General features: G+C 46.8%; 1 protein-coding gene across 1 annotated transcript in view; it reads right to left on the bottom strand.

Annotated features, from left to right (window-relative positions):
- RNF32 (ring finger protein 32) overlaps positions 1-15,215 on the bottom strand; it is a 24,806-nt gene extending 9,591 nt beyond the window's left edge. The window contains exons 1-6 of the mRNA XM_005861187.1: positions 15,149-15,215; positions 14,283-14,547; positions 12,972-13,114; positions 10,433-10,465; positions 9,807-9,931; positions 9,548-9,656 (exon numbers count right to left, since the gene is read on the bottom strand). Coding sequence (XP_005861249.1) covers positions 9,548-9,656; positions 9,807-9,931; positions 10,433-10,465; positions 12,972-13,114; positions 14,283-14,547; positions 15,149-15,163 — 690 coding nt within the window. The 5' untranslated portion in view covers positions 15,164-15,215. The remainder of the gene's footprint in view (positions 1-9,547; positions 9,657-9,806; positions 9,932-10,432; positions 10,466-12,971; positions 13,115-14,282; positions 14,548-15,148) is intronic.
- Between the last annotated feature and the right edge of the window lie 6,927 nt (positions 15,216-22,142).

Raw genomic sequence — 22,142 nt, 5'->3', positions numbered from 1 at the left:
CCCCCTCCTCCTCCCTTCTCCTTTTCCTCTAAACTGTACTGGAGTTCCTTGGGCTACTTAATCTGTGTTTGTATTGCCTTCTGATCTGGCAAATTCTTAGCCCTTCTGCTTCCAGCTACAGCTACTGTCCCCATGTCCTATTTTTCTTCTGAATTCTGGTTATGAATGGACCCTCTCATGTCCTTGCTTGGGTACATCCCTTCCCTGTAGCCACTCAAACTGAAAATGATGACGCTGGAGAAGAGGGACACACGGTAGATGCTGCAGATAAAAACCATGTGACAACATGACATAGTGAGGCTGCCACAGAAGGAAGTTCCACATTTAGTGCCCTTAGTGGCATTTTCCTCCAGACTTTGAACAGGGTGGTTTCACTGAGTATGGTGTCCCCTGCGTTCTCTCAGCCAGACCCTGAGGGACCAGGTAGAGACCTGCTGCTCTCCCCCGGCGCCCTGCCCCTCCATGCAGACACCCACTGGCACCACCTGCCCGGGATGTGAGGGCTCTGTCACCTCCCACAGTGCAGGGGAACCTGCCGCAGTGCCGGCAGTCCAGCCCCCAGGTTCACGCGGTTCAGCTTCTCACAGCTTCTGTCACAACTAGTCACTTCCCCTCTCTGGACACAAGCTGTGTCCTCCACTCTCCTCTGGTCTCAGCAGCCACTCCCAGGGCCAGGACTGGACCTTGCCAGGCCCGCCTTGCCTCATCCCTCTAGTCTGTCCTTCCCTGGCCTGGCCATGCTGGCCTCTGTCCCTCACACATCTGATGTCCCCCTCCACCTGGAAAACTCCTCACCTCCATGCCTGTTCCTCACTCAGGACCAAAGTCTGCGAAGTGCAGGCCCAGCAGGTGTCCTCGCTGGAGGCTGTCTACTAGTTAGATTTAATTTACATGTTCATGTCCACTCAGCTTTTATAACAAACAGTATCACTTTCACACTTGCTAACAAAGCATTAAAAACTTTCATTTAGCCCTAGCTGGTTTGGCTCAGTGGATGGAGTGTCAGCCTGTGGACTGAAGGGTCCTGGGTTCGATTCCGGTTGAGGGCACATGCCCGGGGTTGCGGGCTTGATCTGCAGTAGGGGGTGTGCAGGAGGCAGCCAATCAGTGATTCCCTCTCATCATTGATGTTTCTATCTCTCTCTCCCTCTCCCTCTCCCTTCCTCTCTGAAATCAATAAAAAAATTGTCATTTAATCCTCAGTTATATGCTTTTCATCGAGAAAAATAATAATTTCCTTTATATGTAATGGTGGCTAAAGACTATTAGCCTAGCCGGCAAGGCTCAGTGGTTGAATGTGGACCTATGAACTAGGAGGTCACGGTTTGATTCCTGGTCAGGGCACGGTTGTGGGCTCAATCCCCAGTGTGGGGCCTGTAGGAGGCAGCAGATCAATGATTCTCTTTCATCATTGATGTTTCTCTCTCCCTCTCCCTTTCTCTCTGAAATAAAAAAAAATACATTAAAAAAATAAAATAATTTTAGCTTTATCATGTAGTGCTTGCACAGTGAGTGATTGGAAGGCCTGGAACAGTTCCTAAAGTTGTTGAGTCAGCAGTTTGGGAATCGCAGAGCTACTCTGGGTGGGCTCTGTGCTAGCCCGGGACCATGTGACCAGGACCTTTTTCTTTAGCGACAGGGCTCCCACATAGCAGGAAGGCGGGGTGGGAGCACCAAGAATCAGGAGGCGGGAGGGGCAAGCAGGTGTGTGCCCAGGGAAGGGTGGCTGTGCAGCAGGATGTGCACCTGATGCCCATATTACCACTGGCATCACCCTCCCCACATTTCACTTGATCCAACTTCTCCTTTGCATACCCTCTAGAGCAGCGGTTGTCAACCTTCCTTGCCACGACCCTTTAATACAGTTCCTTATGTTGTGGTGACCCCCAACCATAAAATTATTTTCATTGCTACTTCATAACTGTAATTTTGCTACTGTAAACAATATGTAATTATATATGTGTTTTCCGATGGTCTTAGGCGACCCCTGTGAAAGGGTCGTTCGACCTCCAAAGGGGTCGTGACCCACAGGTTGAGAACCGCTGCTCTAGAGGCTGAGGGTCTATGGGCCTCGCGCCAACACCCCTCCCCGCCTCACTGCTTTCCTAGTGAATCTTCAGGACTGGCCAGCAACCTTCCCTCACTCGTTTCCATGACTCCATGCCTGTGCGTCCCTGCTCTCAACTCTCTGAGTATCTCTGGCCCCTTCCTTTGCCACCCATCAGGGCTGGATGCTGTTATCTCGTTCCTGTGTGTACTCACTGCTCCAGTGAGTTCCGTAGATTCGGGGAATCACCTCATTCATCTTGGTGAGGCCCTTAGCATTCAGTAAAAGTTTGACTTTAAATTTGCAGTAGTTAGATACGAGGACACACATGCCCCGTGCACATATTCTGATGGGATGACTGACAGTTTTCTTTCCGGGGTTAAAAAACAACAATGTTTGTGTGCAATGATTTTAAAGTTACTGTCAGTTTCAAGATTCCATAAAAGATCAGTGTTTAGCTAATAACCATAACATTGACATTAGCTTGTTAATAAATGTACTGAAATCCTTTAGTGTATATTTAAGGCAAATTTCTGAATGTGAACTGGTGTGACTGTCTTTATTCTTATAGTTTCAAGTATTTGAAAGTTCATAAGGGAAATATTTTAAGATGTTAAATTAACGTATATTTATTGACTACCTACTGTAACCCATTCAAAGCCATGTCCTAAGTGTAGCTTTTATGAAATATTTCTTAAATGTCAAATTCTCACATGCTCAGTGTCCACCTTCCTTTACTAACTCCCTCTAGGTTACATGGGTCAGATGTCTTAGTAAGTGAAGAGCAAGAACTAGCAAAGAAAAAAAAAAGACATGAGTGCTAGTTTTTAAACGAATGGTTACTATTAATTATTCAGAAATAGAAAAATGCATAAAATTTTCAATTTTAATAAGAATGACTGTCTTCATATATTTTTCCTTCTAAGTCTCATATTTCAGATATTTGATAAGTAATTAAGAGTTCAGGTTATTGATATGTAAAGCAATTTCTGGTTATTTACAAGTAATGTACCGACGAACCATTAAAAAAAAGTATGCTCACAACAGTACCCAGGTGAACTCTGACTGCCCAGGAGGCCTCTCGGAGTGATCCATCTTGATGTCAGCAAATTGCTTACTAATGTGTTGACTTAGGGCCACCCTCAAAAGCAAAATGAAAAGCCTGGAATTTACAGCATATCAATGAATCAGTTGATAAGCTTTTACTGGTTTAATATCCTCACAGTCTTGCTGCTTGGAGCCACTTCAAGTTAGCAACAGAATGTTTGCCATCTCTATGTGATAAAGGAACTCAAAGGACTAAACAAACTTTCAGACCATTACGCTGTTTGGTGAGATGTAAATGAAAAAAGTAGGATAAATCTCACGCAGGAGGGTGCGGGAGCAAGCAGCCCCTAAAGTCAACCAGTGTCTGACAAATCACTAACTTTTTACACAATGGTCAGGACTTTTAGCTGGGGTGGAGATGATATAGTGCATTTGAAAAGTTTTAATTGCAGTCATAAAAGGCCATGCCTCAATTATATGACATATGCTAGCAGAACTTCCAGATAAGGATCAAAGGCTTTCAACGAGCAGCCGCTGCATTCTGGGCAGCACTTGGCCTCCCTGTGGGCTGGAGGCAGTCATGGGCTCGGGACCTCTGCAGATGGCTTTGATCTGAGCTCAGGATGCACCAGGACAGCCATGTTGTCCTCACAGTTCTGCGTCCTCCCCGACAAAGCACTGCTGACTCAAGGTCAGTTCTGGATACTTGCTCACGGCACAGAGCTCAGCATCTGATCTGCTGGTTCTTACTCAGGACACTGTCTGTCTGAAAGAACCTACAGGCAGCATGGCATCACTTTGCTCGGGTGTAGTCTTGTTAGGAATGTGCCAGGGTCATCTTAAAGCAAGGCAACTCCGTGCAGAGGAATTCTCAGTGTGTGGAGGCATTAGTATTTGTAGAAAGACGGCCTCTGTATTTTACCCAGTAACACCCAATAGATGCATGAAAACTAAGTAGGAAGAGACTTCCTGAATCCCCCTGTAGTACAGGAATGAAAATGCACGGCCACAGCTCTCCCAAGGAAGACAGACTGACTCATAAAAATAGAATGGCCAAGCTCAGCTGGAGTGTTAAACACATACCTGTCTTCTCCCACTCCTGGAACTTTAAAGGAAATAAGCACTTCCTAATTTACTGTGCCTAAGAACACCCCATTGTTGCCTCTCTTTTCTATTGATTAGACTTTTTCCCCTGACGGTAACTTATTGGTCTCAACCAGTGGTTCCCAAGTGCAGCAAAGAAGTTTTCACCCACTTCCAGGATGAAAGAAAAAAATAACTTCAGTGGAGTGTTTTTATACAGCTAAATGTCTTCAGTGTAAAGAAATCTCCTTCAGTGTGTGGCCAAATATTCCTACTCTTCTGGTGTTAAAATAGTCTTTCTTATATGAGATGATTCTGATGGTGTGTCATGTGTTAATCCCAGCAGCCTGGAGACAGCGGGTACAGCACCGCATGGGCTGCTGGTAGGGGAAAGAGGACTGCGTCCCGTCTGGTTCATTGCTGGTGAGGCCGTGGAGCCGATATTTACCACCGTTGACTATGGGCTGTAGCACATGATTTATTTTTCCTAGTAATGTGCAGTTTCAATTTGCATGAATTTAACATTCACCAGTGGTCAGAATGGAGCTAGAGCTTAGGAATGTGGCTGCTGGGTGCACATGTCACCCCAGATTAAAGACTGGTTGCTCCACAGGTGACTGAGAATCACCATATCCGATACTGTGGTTACTGCAAACTCTCCAGTTTCTAAAATTGGACATTAGATCTCTAGTGGCTCTGTGCACATGTAGGTTGTGGGAGGGTGACGGGTGAGGCCTGTGTCAGAGCCGAGCTGAAAGGCAGGCCTCTGCAGGAATGTCACCGCCTGGGTCACAGAGCAAGTCTCCCACCCCAGGAGCCTCGACAAAGCCATTGTTAGTTTTAGCTGTGGAATTTCTTTATTTTTAAATGGGTGTATTCCCAGGAAACCTGCAGACACTGGTTCTTCTGAAGTTGGAGTTTAGTACACGTGTCAGTTCTGGAAAATGGGGGTGAATATTGAGAAACCCAGACCAAGAGTTATAGTTATATTTTAAATATCTCAGTCTGTGACTTTTAGATTTTAATTGACATATAACATTGGGTAAGTTTGAGGCATACAATGTGATGGTTTGATATACTTATATGTTGTGAAATTATTACCACAGTAGGGTTAGCTAATACTGCCAACACCTCACATAATTTTCTGTGGTGAGAGTACTTAAGATTTACTGTCTGAGCAACTTCCAAGCATATAATACAGCTTTGTTAACAGTAGTCACCATGCTGTACATCAGATCTGCAGAACTTGTTCATCTTATAATTGGGAGTGTGTATACTCTGACCAATATCTCCCAATTCTCTGGCAGCTACCATTCTACTCTCTGGTTCTGAGTTTGACTGTTTTAGATTTCACATATAAGTGGCACTGTATAATATTTGTCTGATTTACTTCATTTAGCATAATATCCTCAAGGTCCATTCTTCGTGTTTTTGCAAATGGTAGGATTTCTTTCTTTCTCATGGCTGAGTAATACTCTATCATCTGTCTGTCTGCCTGCCTGCTTGCCTGCCTGCCTACCTGCCTACCTACCTACCTACCTACCTACCTCATCTTCTTTATCATTCATCTGTGGATGGACCCTTAAGTTGTTTCCATGTGCTAGCTATTGTGAATAATGCTTCACTGAATGGGTGCAGATATCTCATTGTTGTCCTGATTTCATATCCTTTGGATAAGTACTCAGAAGTGGGATTGCTAGGTCACATGGTAGTTGTATTTTTAATTTTTAAGGAACATCCATACTGTTTCCATAGAGATTGCACCAATTACATTCCCACCACCAGGTCACCGGGTTCCCTTTTCCCCGTGTCTTTGCCAGCACTTGTTATCTCTTGTCTTTTGATGACAGCCATCCTAACGGGTGGGAGGTGGTTTCTCATTGTGGTTTTGGTTTGCGTTTCCCTGATGACTAGTGATGTTGAGCACCTTTTCATGTACTTGTTGGCCATCTGGATGTCCTCTTAGGAAAAATGTCTGTTCAGATCCTCTGCCCATTTTTTACCGGTAATCAGATGTGGATTTTTAAAAACTATTAAGTTATATGAGTTTCTTATATATTTTAGATGTTAATCTCTTATCAGATACATGATTTGCAAATATTTTCTGCCCTTCTGTAGATTGCCTTTTCATCGTGGTTGTTTCCTTGCTGTGCAGAAGCTTTTTAGTTTGCTGTAGTCCCATTTATTTATTTTTGCTTTTGCTTTTCATGTTACGTTCAAAAAATCGTTGCCAAGACCAATGTTAAGGAGACTTTTCTCAATATTTTCTTCTAGGAACTTTATGGTTTCAGGTCTTAAGTCTTTAATCCATTTTGAGTTGATTTTTGTTAAATCCTCTTGATGAGTTGACCCCTTTATCATTATATAATGATCTTTGTCTCTTGTTACAGCTTTTGAGTTAAAGTCTATTTTGTCTGCTAGCATATGCAAGACTGCTGTCTTTTGTATGGAATATTTTTTTCCACAGTTTCACTTTGAGCCTATGTGTGTCCTTGAAGCTGAAGTGAGCCTTTGGTTGGATCTTGTATTTTTACCCATTGAGTCATTCTATGCCCTTTGATTGGAGAAATTAACCTATTTACATTAAGAGTAACCATTGATAGGTAAGGACTTACTAATGCCATCTTATTGTTTTATAACTGTTTTGTAGTTCCATTTTATTCTAGAATATTCCACAGTGTTTTTTTTATTTGTCTTTATGGCACTGATGTTTTATAGTCACAGCCAGCTGTTTTGCAGAACAGTCCTCATTTTGGATTTACCTGATTGCATGTTTTCTCATGACTGGGTTGGGTTAGCATTTTTGGCATGAAAGTGCACAGGTGATGTTTTGTCCCCACGCACCTGCCACATTAGGGGCACTGGTGTCAGTTCACCCAGTTATTGGTAATCATGTTCATTGAGTTTAGGAGATGTCCACCAGACCTTTCCAATTTAAAGACTTCTCATTCTATTTGTAAATTATAGGTGATCTGTGGTTGATACTTTTGAGACTGTGGGAGTATCCTATTCCTCAACAGTCCTTCACCCTGTAATTTACAGTAATTTAATTTATTGACATAAGTTCTCAAACTATCATTTGTGTAATAATCATATAGTTTGGATGCATCTGTAGCATCCTGGGTAATGTGACAGTGAATAACATAGTTCAATAATCTTGGAGATTCCATTAAAACATACTGGCATTTTAAAATTGTAGGTTAAAATTATAGATTTTTATTTCCTAGACCTAGCCCATGCCTATAGCTCACAAAGTGAATTCCATCAAGTTGGAAAACGTAGGAAAAATCATGAAATTGCGAGAATCACTCAGAAATGACTAAGAAGCCTCTGGGCTCTGCTGGCACAGGTGTTTAAGTACATGAGGCAGCTAGGAAGGAGGCAGGAGTGCACACCTGCCGCTAACACAGTGTCTGGCATTTGATCACTTCATCCATTTAAGGTGAGGGTTTGGTTTGCAGGTTCACACGTTAAAGGCCACAGGGGATGAGGGTGCTGGGGGAGGTGTGAAGGGATTGCAGGGAAGACGGGAAGCGAGCACACGTGGCGGGGATTCTATAACTCATTAAACATAGGAAGCACAAAATTTACAGAATGCAGAGGCCTAGTAAAATGCTCTGTGTGCAACAAACTGACCTCACTAAATAATACTTTTGGTGAAGAAAGATCTCAGTTGTGTGTGTATGTGCGTGTGCAATGTACAATCAGTTGAGTCTCATGACACTGCTTTATGTGAAAGCAAAGTGTAGCCTATATTTTTAAAAGTTCAAGTGTGTGCAGATGAAACAATATTTATACTCATAAGATAAAATGACTATCAAATCTGTAAAATTCTGTGACAGAAAACAAGTAAATTCTGATTGGAGAGCCAACACTATCATACTCTGGAATTACGAAGTAATTCAGAGAAAATGGGATGGAGCAAAGCCTGGAGAGGAGTCGGAAGGATGAAAACAGGTGTGACCTAAGAATGAATGACAACATGAGATGACCAGTCCCTGATGAAGGAGGAAAGACATTGCTGAGAAGATGATAACTAGCCAGAAACCAGGTTTCCTGCAGGGAGTGAGCATGAAGACTGTAGGTTGGGCTGAAACGTCATTGTGGTCAAGGACAAGGACTTTTTAAAAGTAGATAAACTCTGAGGAACTGCGATCCAGAGAGGAGGTGGCACACTGTTTATCCAGAGGCTCACCAGGACCGTGCCCTCCTGCCAAGCAGGGATGCCTGAGGGAGCTAGACGGCCTTTCCCTGGACCCTGTCCCCTTTCCCTAAGTAAGGGGCATGGCTGACTTGGACATATAACTTCCTCACAGACATGTCGAAAAATGTGTGCCTGCAGCCCCTCTGTCCATGGCCTCTGGGTTCCCTCTGCGGCTCCCCCCACAGGGCCAGCCCCACCTGTGGAGGGGACACCTCCAGTGTCGGGACAGGGACGGCACTGCGGCCTCTCAGCCAGCGCTCTGACGCTCTTGCTAGGGAAATTCCTCTCTCCACCCCTGGCAGCAGCTTTGTCATCAAGATAAGCAGTATTTTAGGTCATTTGCTCACATAGTACATTTTGTGTTATTCTGCTGCTGAGGGCAAATCAAGTATATTTCTTGATTAGATCTAAGGCATAATGATGTCACAGCAAGCTAAGAGTCTGACTTTCTTGTGCATATTCTGGTACCTCATTGCTGGGACAGCGACCTGAGTGACAGGAAGGGCATTGGGAGGACTCTGTTGTCCACTGCGGTAGAGTGAAGGCCACGGCCACTGCCTGCAGGATGCCTGTGCAGCCCTGGGACTAAGTAAAGGGACGGCGTGAGCCAGAGACCAGCTCTTTGGGCTGACTGGGCATCTGAGGAACCAGGGCTGCATGTGAACATCACCTTTTCTCCCCAAGCTCAGGACGGGGCCACTTGGTTCCGCGCTCAGCGCAGGACAGTGAGGGACAGAGGGTCCCTCTATGGATGGAGCAATTATGTCACTCATTACCCCATATGGAGGGCAGGGAGGTGCAGACGGATCTAAACCCCATACACAGTGATCCTGGACATGACCGCGAGGGTCTGGCTCTGCCTGAGGGTCTGGGCCAGTGTCCTGTCCGAGCGACCAGCTCCCCTGAGGTGCTATGATAGAGACGTGCCTGAGCACATAGGAACATAGAGTAAATACACACTTCTAAGCGCCTACTGTGTGCTAGGCCTTTGTAAACACTATAGAATAGCTCTGTAAGGTAGAAGTCACTCCTTCATGTGACAGATGAGGAAACTGAAGCCACAAAGCTGGTGGAACACCATTAAGCCAAAAAAAGGTAAAAATAAAAAATGGCTAAAAGAAAAGGTAGAAACGGAAGTTTCTGGAGAATTAAGGGTCTGTACTTACCTTTTCTTCAAAGAATTTTCTCCTCAACTTGGTATCTGTGGGTGGCATCGTCCTCCTCAGATCCTGGTACCACTTCCTAACCACGTGTCCCCTCCAGCAAGCTTGGATCCTAGAACACGGGTTGGAGAGGGGTGATCAGGTGGCTGTCCTGTGCGGGGTGGGAGGAAGGAAACACCCCCCCCCCACTGTGACACCAGCCATTGGCGTGACCTCTGAGCACCTCCTGCCACTGTGGGTGCCCTGGACGGGGCCTTCTCACCGGATTGCACACTTGGCTTTGAAGAGCCGGGCCGCGTCATAGATCACTCGGGTTTGATACTGGCTTTTCCTGCAGAGGGGACAGGTCTTCTTACTTGTGAACTTCTCGAAGGCCTGAAGGCACGCCTGCGGGGAAACATTTCCCTTAAACGACAAGTAATTACTCAGGCACCACGTTTTCACTCCTCATGTAATTACAGTGTTCTGTTCTCGTAATTATGAGACTCCGTCCAATTTAGATCATGAAGAAGTTTCAACAGATGTGAACACCTTCCTCACGTAACTTGTTCCAAATGATCTTTTACAAGAATACACACGCACATACATCAAAACCTTCTGAAAACAAGTCCCGTGCAGGAGAGGAGACTGTGGGCGGTGACCGCAGTGAGCCCAGGACCTGCTGCCCACGCTCGGACTGCCATGCAAACGTCTGGGGTTCTGTCCATAAAATTCACCACTTTCTAAACAGGATGAAGTGCACTGTAGCCCAAAGTCACATTTCTAGCTGTGAAAGATGATTACAGATTAAAAAAAAAACGGGCCTGTGAGGAGACTTAGCAGGATGGCCCCGTCCCCCGAAGCCACAGGCAACGCATCGCACACGTGAGCACAAGCGCAGCTACTCACCCTGTGAAACACGTGGGAACATGAAAGCAGCACCTGCCACGGGAGACAAAAAATGTTTGAAGTTTCAATTAGTGTAACAGAGAAGCAGCATAAATGCATTAATTAAAAAATTCTGAGTGCTTGAAAGGTAAGCTTGTTTCTTTGAAAAATTAAAAAAGCAAATTAATAACCTCCATATTCATAATATTTAGTGTTTTTAGTATGGCACAGGTATATAATCTCAACAAGAAAAGCTAAGTTAAACATCAAACACACACATGAAATTTGCTATTAAGCCATTAAAAAGAGTGTATATTTAAAAATGAAACAGTTATGAAGTGGATGCATTTCCTGGGCAGATCCTGGGCGGGGGGAGCGGGGGAGAGAAGCAGAGAAAAATCCCTTTTTCAGGCTTTGTACAACTACATTGCACTCTTTAATTTTTAAAAATCACAGCTTTATTGAGATATAATTCTGACACTCTAAATCAGTGGTTCTCAACCTTCCTAATGCTGCGACCCTTTAATACAGTTCCTCATGTTGTGGTGACCCCCAATTTCATTGTTACAAATTGAACATAATTAAAACATAGTGATTAATCACAAAAACAATATGTAATTATATATGTGTTTTCCGATGGTCTTAGGCAACCCCTGTGAAAAGGTCATTCGGCCCCCAAAGGGGTCACGACTCACAGGTTGAGAACCGCTGCTCTAAATAGTAATAAGTGCTGGATACATATGAATCAGTTGTTTTTTTAAATGTAGGGAAAGTGTGGTCAGGAGAAAATGTTCCCTTTCTGTGACCCAGATTCCCACAAATGGTGACATTCTGGGTTGTGACAAAAGACAGAAGCTTAGACCCAATAAAGAAAAAGGTAGCTGGTCCTCCGGAAGGGGAGCTGGGCAGGGCAGGGCTGGGAGAGGAAGGAGGGATGGGGAAATGCAGGCTGGTTGTGGCAGAACAGTCCTGGGTGGAAGGTGCAGCAGGGAGTGCCATCGATAGTATCCTGATAACTAGGTCTGCGTCGGGTGGTGTGAGATTTACCGAGATGACCACTTAGTGACTTATGTGATGTCTAATCTTTGGGGTGTACACCTGAAACTAATATAATACTGTATGTCAACTGTAATTAAAAGTAAAAAATGATTTTAAAAGCTGAAGAAAATTAAAGAAAGAAAGAGGTTGCCAGGCCAGCAAGACAACCATGGCTTCATTAACTCTCTTCTACACTAAAATGCTGCCCTATCCCAGATGGTAATCTTGTAGCTTAAGGGCTAAAATCTTTTGAAATACCCAAGTTTCACAGACATAAGGTTAGGTCCTAATGGAGAACTGGAATATAACCAGTGGTGAATTCAAATTAGTAAAGACCAAAAATTTTATTGTGAACTAACTCATTAACAATAAACCTTTGAAAACAAATGAAGTTTGAGATGTTATGTGCCAGGGAGCAAGTGAAGCAGGCTCTTGACTCTGCTGCGTATCCCAGCAAACGCCGAGGGCCTACCCGTGGGAGGCACAGCCTTGCATGGAGATGACTGGGATGGAAACTCTAGGGCAGGTTACAGTTAACCAGGCACACGGAATCGGCATAAAGAAACCCTGTGACAGAGGTTGAGTATATATACTCTATAGTGTGACAAAGTCTCATGAATAAAGTTAGAAAGATATTACTTAGAGCATCTTCCACAAATTATTTCAAGACACTCAAGCCTAATTTTTCTTTTATATTTCAACTAGAGGCCCGGTGCACGAAATTCATGCACTCGGGAAGGGGCCGTCCCCCAGCCTGGCCTGGGCCCTCTTGCAGTCCAGGAGTCCTTGGGGGATGTCTGATTGACAGCTTATGTGTGTGTTTGTACCTAATGCCCACGCCTAAGCCATCAGTTGGACATTCTCAGCACTGCCGTGGAGGTGGGAGAGGCTCCTGCCACCACCGCTGCACTCACCAGCCGTGAGCCTGGCTCAGGGCTTCTGGCTGAACAGCACTCCCCCTGTGGGAGCGCTCTGACCACCAGGGGGCAGCTACTGCATTGAGCGTCTGCCCCCTGGTGGTCAGTGCACGTCATAGCAACTGGTTATTCTGCTGTTCAGTTGATTTACATATTAGCTTTTTATTATATAGGATTTACATAACAGCTTAAAAATGCCTTCTAGCTTTCATGCTTTCCACTTGGGGACAGACGCTCCTGTTGGCATCCCGACTGCTCAGCTCTTGTGGCTGGTGGCACAGGGCTTTCTGTCCACAGTCTTTGTGCTTGAGAATTACTGTCCAGTCAGTGAACAGCACTGCTAACTACGGTGTTTAGCTCTTCCTCACACATGTAACTTTAGTAAATGGACAAGAAAATGTAAGTTACCTGAGGGTCACAGGAAGAAAAAAACCTGTGTGTGTGTGTGTGTGTGTGTGTGTGTGTGTATGTATGTGTGTATGTGTGTGTTTGTACCTAATGCCTCCTATTAAAGTGCGCAGGGAAGAACAGGGGAGTCTTAAGCCCCAGCTCAGCACCTCCCAGCGAGGGGCCCAGGCTGCTCACCTGGCCCTCCTGCTACCCACCTGGGGCTGGAGCTGGAACTCCTCCCTGCAGATCGGGCAGGGCTGCGAGGAGTCCCCCTGCGAGATGGACCTCTGCTTCACCTGCTCCCACTCATCTGAGGAGAGAGGCAACAGGGGAGGCTCAAACAGGCCCAGCTTCTGCGCTAAAGTGAAAACAATGCGGTGTGAGTTAACAGCTTACGATGTGGGGCTCACTCACACCTTAATGACACTGAGCCTCGTCTGGAACACAGCCAGCGCTGTTCTCGGTTTAGAGGGAAACAGGAAAGTGCTCGGGGTATCGCTGTGGCAGCAGGTCCCCTCCACGTGGTGCCCCTCCATCTGTCACACGTGCGCGGGGACACAGTGCCCCAGACACACCTATTTTCTACTCCCAGCATAATTTTTAAATATTTTCTATTTCTCACTTTCAGTTTAAAATAATTTCAGACTTGCAAAAGGTAAAACAGTTAGAGTCCTCGTGTCTCTCACCAGCTTCCCTATAGTTAACGTTTTCATAGCCCGCATGCAAGTGTCAAACCAGGAAAAGGGTGTTGACCTAACTCTGCCCATCTGTTCCTGTCTCGGCCCTCTTTTCTGACCCGACTCCACTCAGTGGCCATGTCTCTGTAACAACAGAATGGTGTTAGACATGCGTCTCCTGCCGCCTGCGGCAGGGCCTCCATCTTTAGCTGCTTTTCTTAAGACTTGGGAGGAGTGCTGTCCAGGGACCATGTCGAGTGTCCTTCAATTTGGGTTTGTCTGATATTTCCTCAGGTTAAATTCGGATGTGCACTTCGGTGAGGCTACCACAGCAGGGATGCTGCACCCTCCCAGCGCCACCAGCGGCACCAGTGGGGGTGTCTATCGGGGTCAAGTGCAGTTTGCCCCATGTTACCCCTGTAAAGCTATGGTTGTGCCCTTGCAATGAGCGTGTGCGTGTGGGACCGTGTCACAGCGTGACTTTCCCACCCATGGTGTTATCACTGTACTGCTTGCCAAATGGTGCCGTTCCAGTTCTAGCCCCGCTCCTGGGCTCTGGGTGTCATTCTACGGCAGAAAGAGTGTTCACTTCCCATTGGCCACATCATTCCTTATTTCTGTCGGCGTGGATGAGCGATGTGTCATTTCACGGTTTTGCTTATTCTACTGTCATAACTATCGCTATTTACTTTATTTAGTTGTCCCCATCATTGCTTTCAAACTTTAGCACATACACATTTTTCTATAAGGTCACACATTTATAGACCTCAGCAGAGAAAATTTTACTTTTAACCTCAACCAAATTCTTTAGCTTGAATAAGCCAAACATGAATGGCGAGGCCAGCTTACCTAAAGTTAATGGAGGCGGCTTTGGATCAAGAACATATTCTTTTTCTGGATCTTCCTCTTCGGGGCCTCGTATAGTCTTTTGAAGTCCTGTATCTTTAACAGCTTTTGTATTTCTTTTTAGAGACTTTGATGTGTTCTCTCTCTTCGGTACCTTTGTCTTGGAATGATCGGCCACTGAAAGATTCCGCAGTTGAAGATCATGTAAAATGTGATCTTGTAAAGCAACTGCAGTGACTGCTAAGTTATCTTGTTTAGATGAATGACCCTGAAAAGTAGGAACAAGGCCATATAGACAGAACATTCTGTAACCTATCATTTAGAAGAAAACCGAGGCTTTCCTACTCCACCTGGAAAGCCGCCTAGACCCAGTGTCCCGGGAAAGGCTGCTCCACCCCTTGTCAGCTGGGTGGGAGCAGAGCCGTCTCCTCATTATGGTGATGACATAGTCACAGCTGTTCATTTGGTCTCTGCGGATTAATTACAATGCAGATAAATTCATTATGACCTAGAAAGCGGCAGTCACCAACCGGTGGTCTGCGGACCTCTGGTGGTCCGTGAGGTCCAAAAGGTTGGCGCCCGCTGCTATAAAGGGTGTGCGTGCCTAAACACATTCTGTTTCACTCTAATTAATTTAGACTGCAGGCCAATCTTGCTCTGCTATACCAGAGCATCTTGCATTTAGTAGATGCTTTTTTGGTGAAAACTCAATGGAATAAAATTGCCATGCAGCTAAGAGGTGCTGTGAATACAGTGGGCATTTCCTCAGTGAAGTGAGGCTTGCCAGCTGTTTTTATACTCTCACATAGCTGAAGTAAAACATATCCATGACCACAACCAGGTGTATGTTTCAGAAAAGAATTGTATACCTTATTTTTTAACATGCTAAGTCAGAAAGCGTTGCCACTTGCTTGGCTCTATCAAATTCTGTCAGCATGGTATTGCATTCCTTTCATTCTTCTACTTAGAAACATAGTCCACAGCAAGTCAGGGTGAGACTGCAACAGGAGAGCGAGACAACAGAACGGTGTTACACATGAGTGCAAAAACCTCTGGCCAAAGACCCGGCTGTGATTGAAGACTCCTCCAGAGAGAGCACTCGCTGGGGCCTGGAGGACGCCGGGGAGTGAACACACTGCAGCACGTACACGAAGAGACTCAGCACGTGTTTCTTGCCCCGGGAGAAAGGGGACAGTGAATGCAGGGGGCAGAGAGGAACGCTGGCTCACCTCAATGTGGCCACAACACACACACACACACACACACACACACCCTGTGCGGGGGCACACTGGGGGTCCAGTCTTGCTCCACCTGTTTGCCGGGCAGTTTACTTTGCATATGAGTCAGCTTCCTCACCTTTAAACAGGTACAATAATACACACACACTTTGCAGGGTTAGTGTTGTGAGTACAGGAGGCAGTTTTTGCAAAGTGTCTTCTGTGGGCCTTTCACACGGAAGATACTCTTAATGGTCATTATTGCCCCATGTCCCTCCAGGCTGCTGCAAGACTCTGGGCTTGGCTCTCAGAAACTTAACCCTTGCCCCATATTAAGAGCTGAAGTTAATAGGAATATTCTTTCTTTGTAAACTCCAGTATTACCAAGAGGTAGGTTGGTAACGAAAAATACCATTGTGGTGCCAAAGTAATTAGTTACCAATTTGTTTAAGTGACCTTAAGCTAATTAATAAACATGCCAATTAAAAACACGTACATAAGAGATATGCCATTTTAAATACAATTGGTCATACTGTCTTATTTTTCGTAACTTGTGAATTCCTTGTTTGCACGTTTTTGGTGAGATCACAGCTGGTACGGCCAGAAGCATACAGACAAATGTAAAATTAAATTGTTAAATTCTCTGCAAAAACATGGCCAGGCCTTCGGATTTGGTTCCCTCTTATTCCCTCTTAAGTATTGGGTAGCGATAGGTTTCAAAAATCACCGATTTCAGACTGTTGATATTTTTAGGCCTCACCAAGGCAGGTCACCCAGGGCTGCCCTGGACGGAGGGGCTCCCTGCCAGGCGGGCGTGGCCCAGGACCCAGCCCCGCCTCCTCACCTGCTGCGGAGCCCTCCAGCTCACCTCTAGCTCTGGGTGGTACCCGCCCAGGTAACCGACCCCAGTCCTCCGCGCCCCCACCACGGCCTGCTTCCCCACCTTTGTGACCGCTCCCCGTTGCCTAGCAACTGCCGCCTCCGCAGTCACCTCCCTCCCCCCCAGTGCGCATGCTCAAAGGCCAGTCTTGCCAGTGACAAGTTCTGGACACGGCCTGGGGGTCAGGCGCAGCCCCTCTCTGCACACGGCTACTCTGCGCATGCTTGCCGGCCCCGCGGCACAGGGCCGCACCGCGCATGCTCCACTGGCTGGAGGGCCCCCACCACGCTCCCTAAAATACGGTGCTTTTAGGGGCCCTGCGGGTTTTCTTTTGAGCCTTGTGCTGGGAGGTCACTGGCTTTTGGATTTGCAGTTTTCAGGACATTTGACAAAACTTGAGCCATTTATTTTTATTTTTTAAATATGTTTTATTGACTTTAGAGAGAGAGAGAGAGAGAGAGAGAGACAGAACATTGATGAGAGAGAAACATCGATGGGCTACATCCTGCACCCCCACCGGGCCTGCTACCCAGGCATGTGCCATGACCAGGAATGGAACCGGCGACCTCTTGGTGCACGGGTGGATGCCCAACTGAGTGAGGTACACCTGTCAGGGCAGCCATTTATTGGCTCCACTACCTTTTCTGCCTCCACCCCACCCTTCTCTGCTCTGGATTCCGGTTACATTTATATCAGACTTCTCTGTATGTATATGTGCACACGTCGGCAACATGATTTTTCAGCTGGACAGTGGTGCGAAAGCGTATGCATTTGGTGGAAACCATACGCTAACTTTGAATTTGCACTTTCCCAGGCTGGGGATATGCAGTAAGATGCTGTGTGGTGCTGGGCAGCGTCAGTAAGCCGCAGCTCTGGTCAGCCAGGCCACCGTGAGGCACACAGCCAGTACTCTACAGCATAGTGTTAAAATCCGTTTTCCACTTAGGGCATTTTCAACTTACGATGGCTTCATTAGGTTGTAACCCCATCATAAGTCAGAGAGCCCTGGGGATTCTGGGATGAAACGTATGACCAGCCTAAGCTGGTCAGGAGATCACAGTGCTCTGGCAGCGCTACTTAACTGGTGGATATCCTACCCAGGCAGGCTGACTAGATGGACTCAGTGTGTTAGTGGAAGCTACTGGAAAATTCCTTTAATTCTTCCTACTGAGGATGAACAAGAAGAGCCTGGAGGTGACAGTGGTGCTGGCTCTCTCATCCAGTGAGAGCCCGGAGCTGCTGAGGACCTGCCAGGGCCTGGGGGGCGCCTGGGCAGGGAGTGGAGGCTGGGACGAGGCCAGCCCTGGCGCTGTGGTTTCAGCCTGCTGCTAACACTCCTCTCGGTCTTCTCCTCACCTGAGTGACTGAAGTCTCTTCACACTTCAGCCAGTTTTGGTCTGTTTTTCTGTTACTTGTAACAGGGAGTATTCAGTTGATAAACAGGTGTACTATCACCACCGTAGGGCTGTGGTGTGATGAAAACCTCCCGTGTGTGAACTCTTTATATCCATGTATTCCTTTCCTGTATCCACATATTTAAAATTTCACGACAGTTTTACTACCTGCATGCTCTATCCCAAAGAAATGGGTGTTTCTCTTTTTTGTTACTCCTCACTGGAGGACATTTTTTTCTATTGATTTTTTTTTTTTTTTAAAGAGAGCGTGGAAGGGAGGGAGGGAGGGGAATAAGAGAGAGAAACACTGCTGCCTCCCACACTCACCCTGACCAGGCCGGGAATCGAACCTGCAACCCAGGCACATGTCCTTGACCGGGAATGGAGGCCAAGACCCTCTGGTGCATGGGCTGGCACTCTAACCCACTGAGCACACTGGCCTGGGCAGACATGGGTGTTTCTTGTTAGCTACACGGAATATTTTTCTGCAGGCTTTTGTTTGAAAATGTAACCTCGCAGCTATAACTTTGTAATTCTTGACAGAGCCTGGCTGACAGATGGGCATTGAAGACAGGGTTGTGAGGAATACCCTCCTTAGTCCTCCTCCAGATGCAGTCCCATCCTTGGCCTAAGACACATGGCCAGGAGCGGCGTTCTTGGATGGGGATCATTAGCACGTCGCACTCCCCGCGGCTCTCAGTGGTTGGTGTTTTATGTTGGGTTAGCGTTTTTGCTTGTTTGTTTAAAGAGGGGCCTAGGAAATTGCCCGGATGCAGAGCATGTGCGACTTCCAAGCACCCTCATTGTGCACACCTCGTCCCGCCCAGACCCGTGTGCAAGCCCTCGCACGGTGCGTTTATTTTAGAATTCCGGTCACAACGGGATACTCTGATACTGGTCTGAAGAGGAAGTTAGAGAACCAGTGGGCAGCAAGACATGTCGGCTGCTCTGTTGAGTTGCTTGGAGAAGGACACGGATGTGCTTAGAGCAGCGGTTCTCAACCTGTGGGTCGCGACCCCTTTGGGTGTCTAACGACCCTTTCACAGGGGTCGCCTAAATACGTCCTGCATATCAGATTTTTACATTACAATTCATAACAGTAGCAACATTACAGTTATGAAGTAGCAACGAAAATAATTTTATGGTTGGGAGTCACAACATGAGGAACTGTATTAAAGGGTCACGGCATTAGGAAGGTTGAGAACCACTGGCTTAGAGTGAACAGGCTGCGCCCACGCCCCCACTGTGCTGAAGAAATCAGCTGTTCTGTGGACTGTATTTAAGGGCTATGTGTGTGCACACGTGACAAGAAAGGTCATTGTGCCGCACATCTCATAGGACGGGCAGCCATGATGGAAGGGCTATGTGTGTGGGTAAGGGTTGGATGAAGGGGAGTCTTTCTCTGTGTCTTGTCTGTGCAGAAGCGATGCAGGAAGGTGGCCAGATACTGACAGCCGTGGAGTCTGTCTGCTGGCTGAGGAGGAGGTGGTCCCACACTTACACTGGAGACATGTTTGTCTTTTGCTTTTTCTGTGAAGTGATAGAGATTTGTCATAAAATTCCTCACACTGTGCAGTTATACAAAGAAGAAAGTAAACATATTTGCACCTAAATCTCACAACCCAGAGTAATTCTCAAGAGCAGATTCCCAAGGCCTGTGCATAGCTGGGTGGCTATTTTAAAATAAAAAGTATCGAGTTTTATATAAAAATCTTGTACTACAAATTTTTGTTTCTAAATGATCTTTCTCAAATGTGGGGGAGATTAAGAAAACATGAAGGTATTGATATCCCCGTTGCATTATCCCATTGCTCTGCTCACCCATTTATAAAATGAGCTCTGTGCAAACACCCTCCCCGCCTCGCTGTCACTGTGCCATCGGCCTCTTTGTGAGTCTCACAGACAGAGGACACCATAAACTGTTAAGAATACAAGGCAAATAGGTTGCAAAGCTGAATGACAAGCCTTGTGAAAGACTCGGGATTTAATGTAGCTGATGAAAGTGCCGGTGGACTCCAGGTAAAGCCGTCGCTGACTGGAGATCTGGGAGAATTAGGCCAGGTGATGATTTGACAAGGGCGCTGGCCGGGAAGGAGCTTCAAAAGACCAGGTTTGCCAGTGGAGGGATTAAGAGGAGCCCTTGGGAACACACTGAAGAATTTAAAATCATATGCAAAGAAAAGCCTGCTTTAAAAGTCCAAGTTGAAGTGAGCGAAGGTCACACTGGTTTTCAGTCTGGTCCTGTTTATTCACACAGCCATGGTCGGGCCCGGGGCCCCTCCTTTGGTTTCTGGCCGTGGCTCTGTTGTCGCCTGTAATAATGTCCCCTTCTCTACTCCTGCCTGTTCTGGAGACAAGGGCCTCACAAGCGAGAGCACCCAGGCCCTTCATTCAGAGCTCGCTGGGCCAGGGGGTCGGCCAGGGCGGGGGGAGGGCGCTGCAGGGGGAACGGGGCGTGGGGTGCCTGATGCAGGCAGTGGGCGTGGGGGGCTGAATAGAAGAGGGACACTTCTCCGACTGGGCTGGGTGTGTCTGGCTTTCTCGGCTGGTCCTGAGTCCAGACATATAGAGGCTGCAGTCACCACCGGGTCCGCCGTTTGGGGCTGGTTGCTGCTGAGGTTGTGGCCTCAGTTCTGTTGTCATGTCCGACTGGCCGCCGTCCATTTGTATACTCTCCCCCTCAGTGTTTGTGCTGTGTCAGTGTCTGTTGTGACAATAACACTGCAATGCAAGCCCCTCTCCCCCTAAACTCAGCGGTTTCAAGCCATAGGCTTCACTTTACTTACGAGGACGCCTCAGGCGGGCACTAGGGGCTGGGCTGAGTGGGCGCTGACATCACTTCCCATCTGCACAGGCCATTACAGAGGAAGCATCCAAGAAGAGAGGCCATGTGCAGGCTCCGGAGGCCGCTGACTGCCCAGGCCGCCGGCCACACCGCCACGCAGCTGTCCTGCAGAAGCGTGCCCTCCTCCAGCCGCGGCCTGTGCCAGGCGGGGCCCTTGCGGAGCGCCTGTCGGCATGCCTGTTAGATGCCTAGGCCAAGCAAGTCACGTGTGGAGCCCAAACTCAGGACGCGGGGCTTGCAGGGCTGCCCAGTGGGCGCGTGGGTGCAGGGAGCAGGGCGATGGCCAGCTCTGCCCTGGACACGGGCCCGCCGCCCTCACCCTTGCGCGACCACAGTTTGCTCTGTGCAGGCAAGCGAGACGTTGGGTGTAAGAAAGCAAGGAGTGGGCCTTGCTTGTCAGTTGTTCTCAAGTATGACAGCATCAGTGACTTTCTAATGAGGTCTTCGCCTCTGAGTCCAGGACTTGTTAATTTGCAGGTCAGATGTTTGCAGTGAGATCACAAACCTGCTTTTCTGTAGTTCACATACGTGTTTTGTTCAAAGCATAAGTAATTGGAGGTAAAAGTTTTTGTGAAACTTTGATGTCGTATGTGACACGGGGGCAGGATTTTCACCATTACTTGCCTCCTCTCGCTGGTGGTGAAGGCTCCATTCATTTCTTCTGCATTTGCTTTCTTTCTTAGTCGTGAGCCTTTCGGTAGCAACTGTCTCGCATGTTATACTTTCCATTCCTATGAAGTCCTATTATAATAACTGTCACTGTCTCTTTATTACCTTCAAAATGAATCCTAAAGCCAGGGAGCGAGGGCCTGAAGGGCGGCAGGTGTGGGCATCTGGGCAGATGGCATCACATCTGTGTACACAGCAGTGCATGGGGCGGGACTGAAAGGGTCCAGCTGCCTGGGCCCCAACAGCGCCCCATTGTGATCGCCTGGAAACGCTTTATGACCCTTAGCAGACTCACGCCGACCGGAGCAGACACTCTCTCAGAGCAAAGGCCGTGTAAGAGCTTTTACCAAGTCTCACCTCTTTAACAGAAAGAGGGTTAGTGGCACGCAAGTGCAAAAAGAAACTGAGAATAAAGGAGTGATACAGGCACAGTTAGTCCTCTTTTTCTGAAATTGCTCTATTTTGTTATAATCCTGTCAGTGGTTTGGTGTGGGAGTATTTTCATGTATATTTAAAACAAAATTTTCCTTTTTTTTTTTATTTTACTTTTCAATTGCAGTTTACATTCAATATTATTTTGTATTAGTTTCAGGTGTACAGCATAGTTTTCATGTGTATTTTAACTGATGTCCATTTCTGTGTTATTCTCAGCATAACAATATGCTCAGTGTGGCTCAGTGGTTGAGCGTTAACCTATGAACCAGGAGGTCATGGTTCAATTCCAGTCAGGGCACATGCCCGGGTTGCAAGCTTGATCCCCAGTAGGGGGCATGCAGGAGGCAGCTGATCAATGATTTTCTTTCATCACTGATGTTTCTCTCTCTCTCTTTCCCTCTCCCTTCCTCTCTGTAAAAAAAA

Source organism: Myotis brandtii, unplaced genomic scaffold, assembly GCF_000412655.1.
Source record: "Myotis brandtii unplaced genomic scaffold, ASM41265v1 scaffold145, whole genome shotgun sequence".
Taxonomy (NCBI): domain Eukaryota; kingdom Metazoa; phylum Chordata; class Mammalia; order Chiroptera; family Vespertilionidae; genus Myotis; species Myotis brandtii.
Note: the sequence above shows the minus strand (reverse complement) of the source record. Positions and strands in the feature narration are given on the sequence as shown.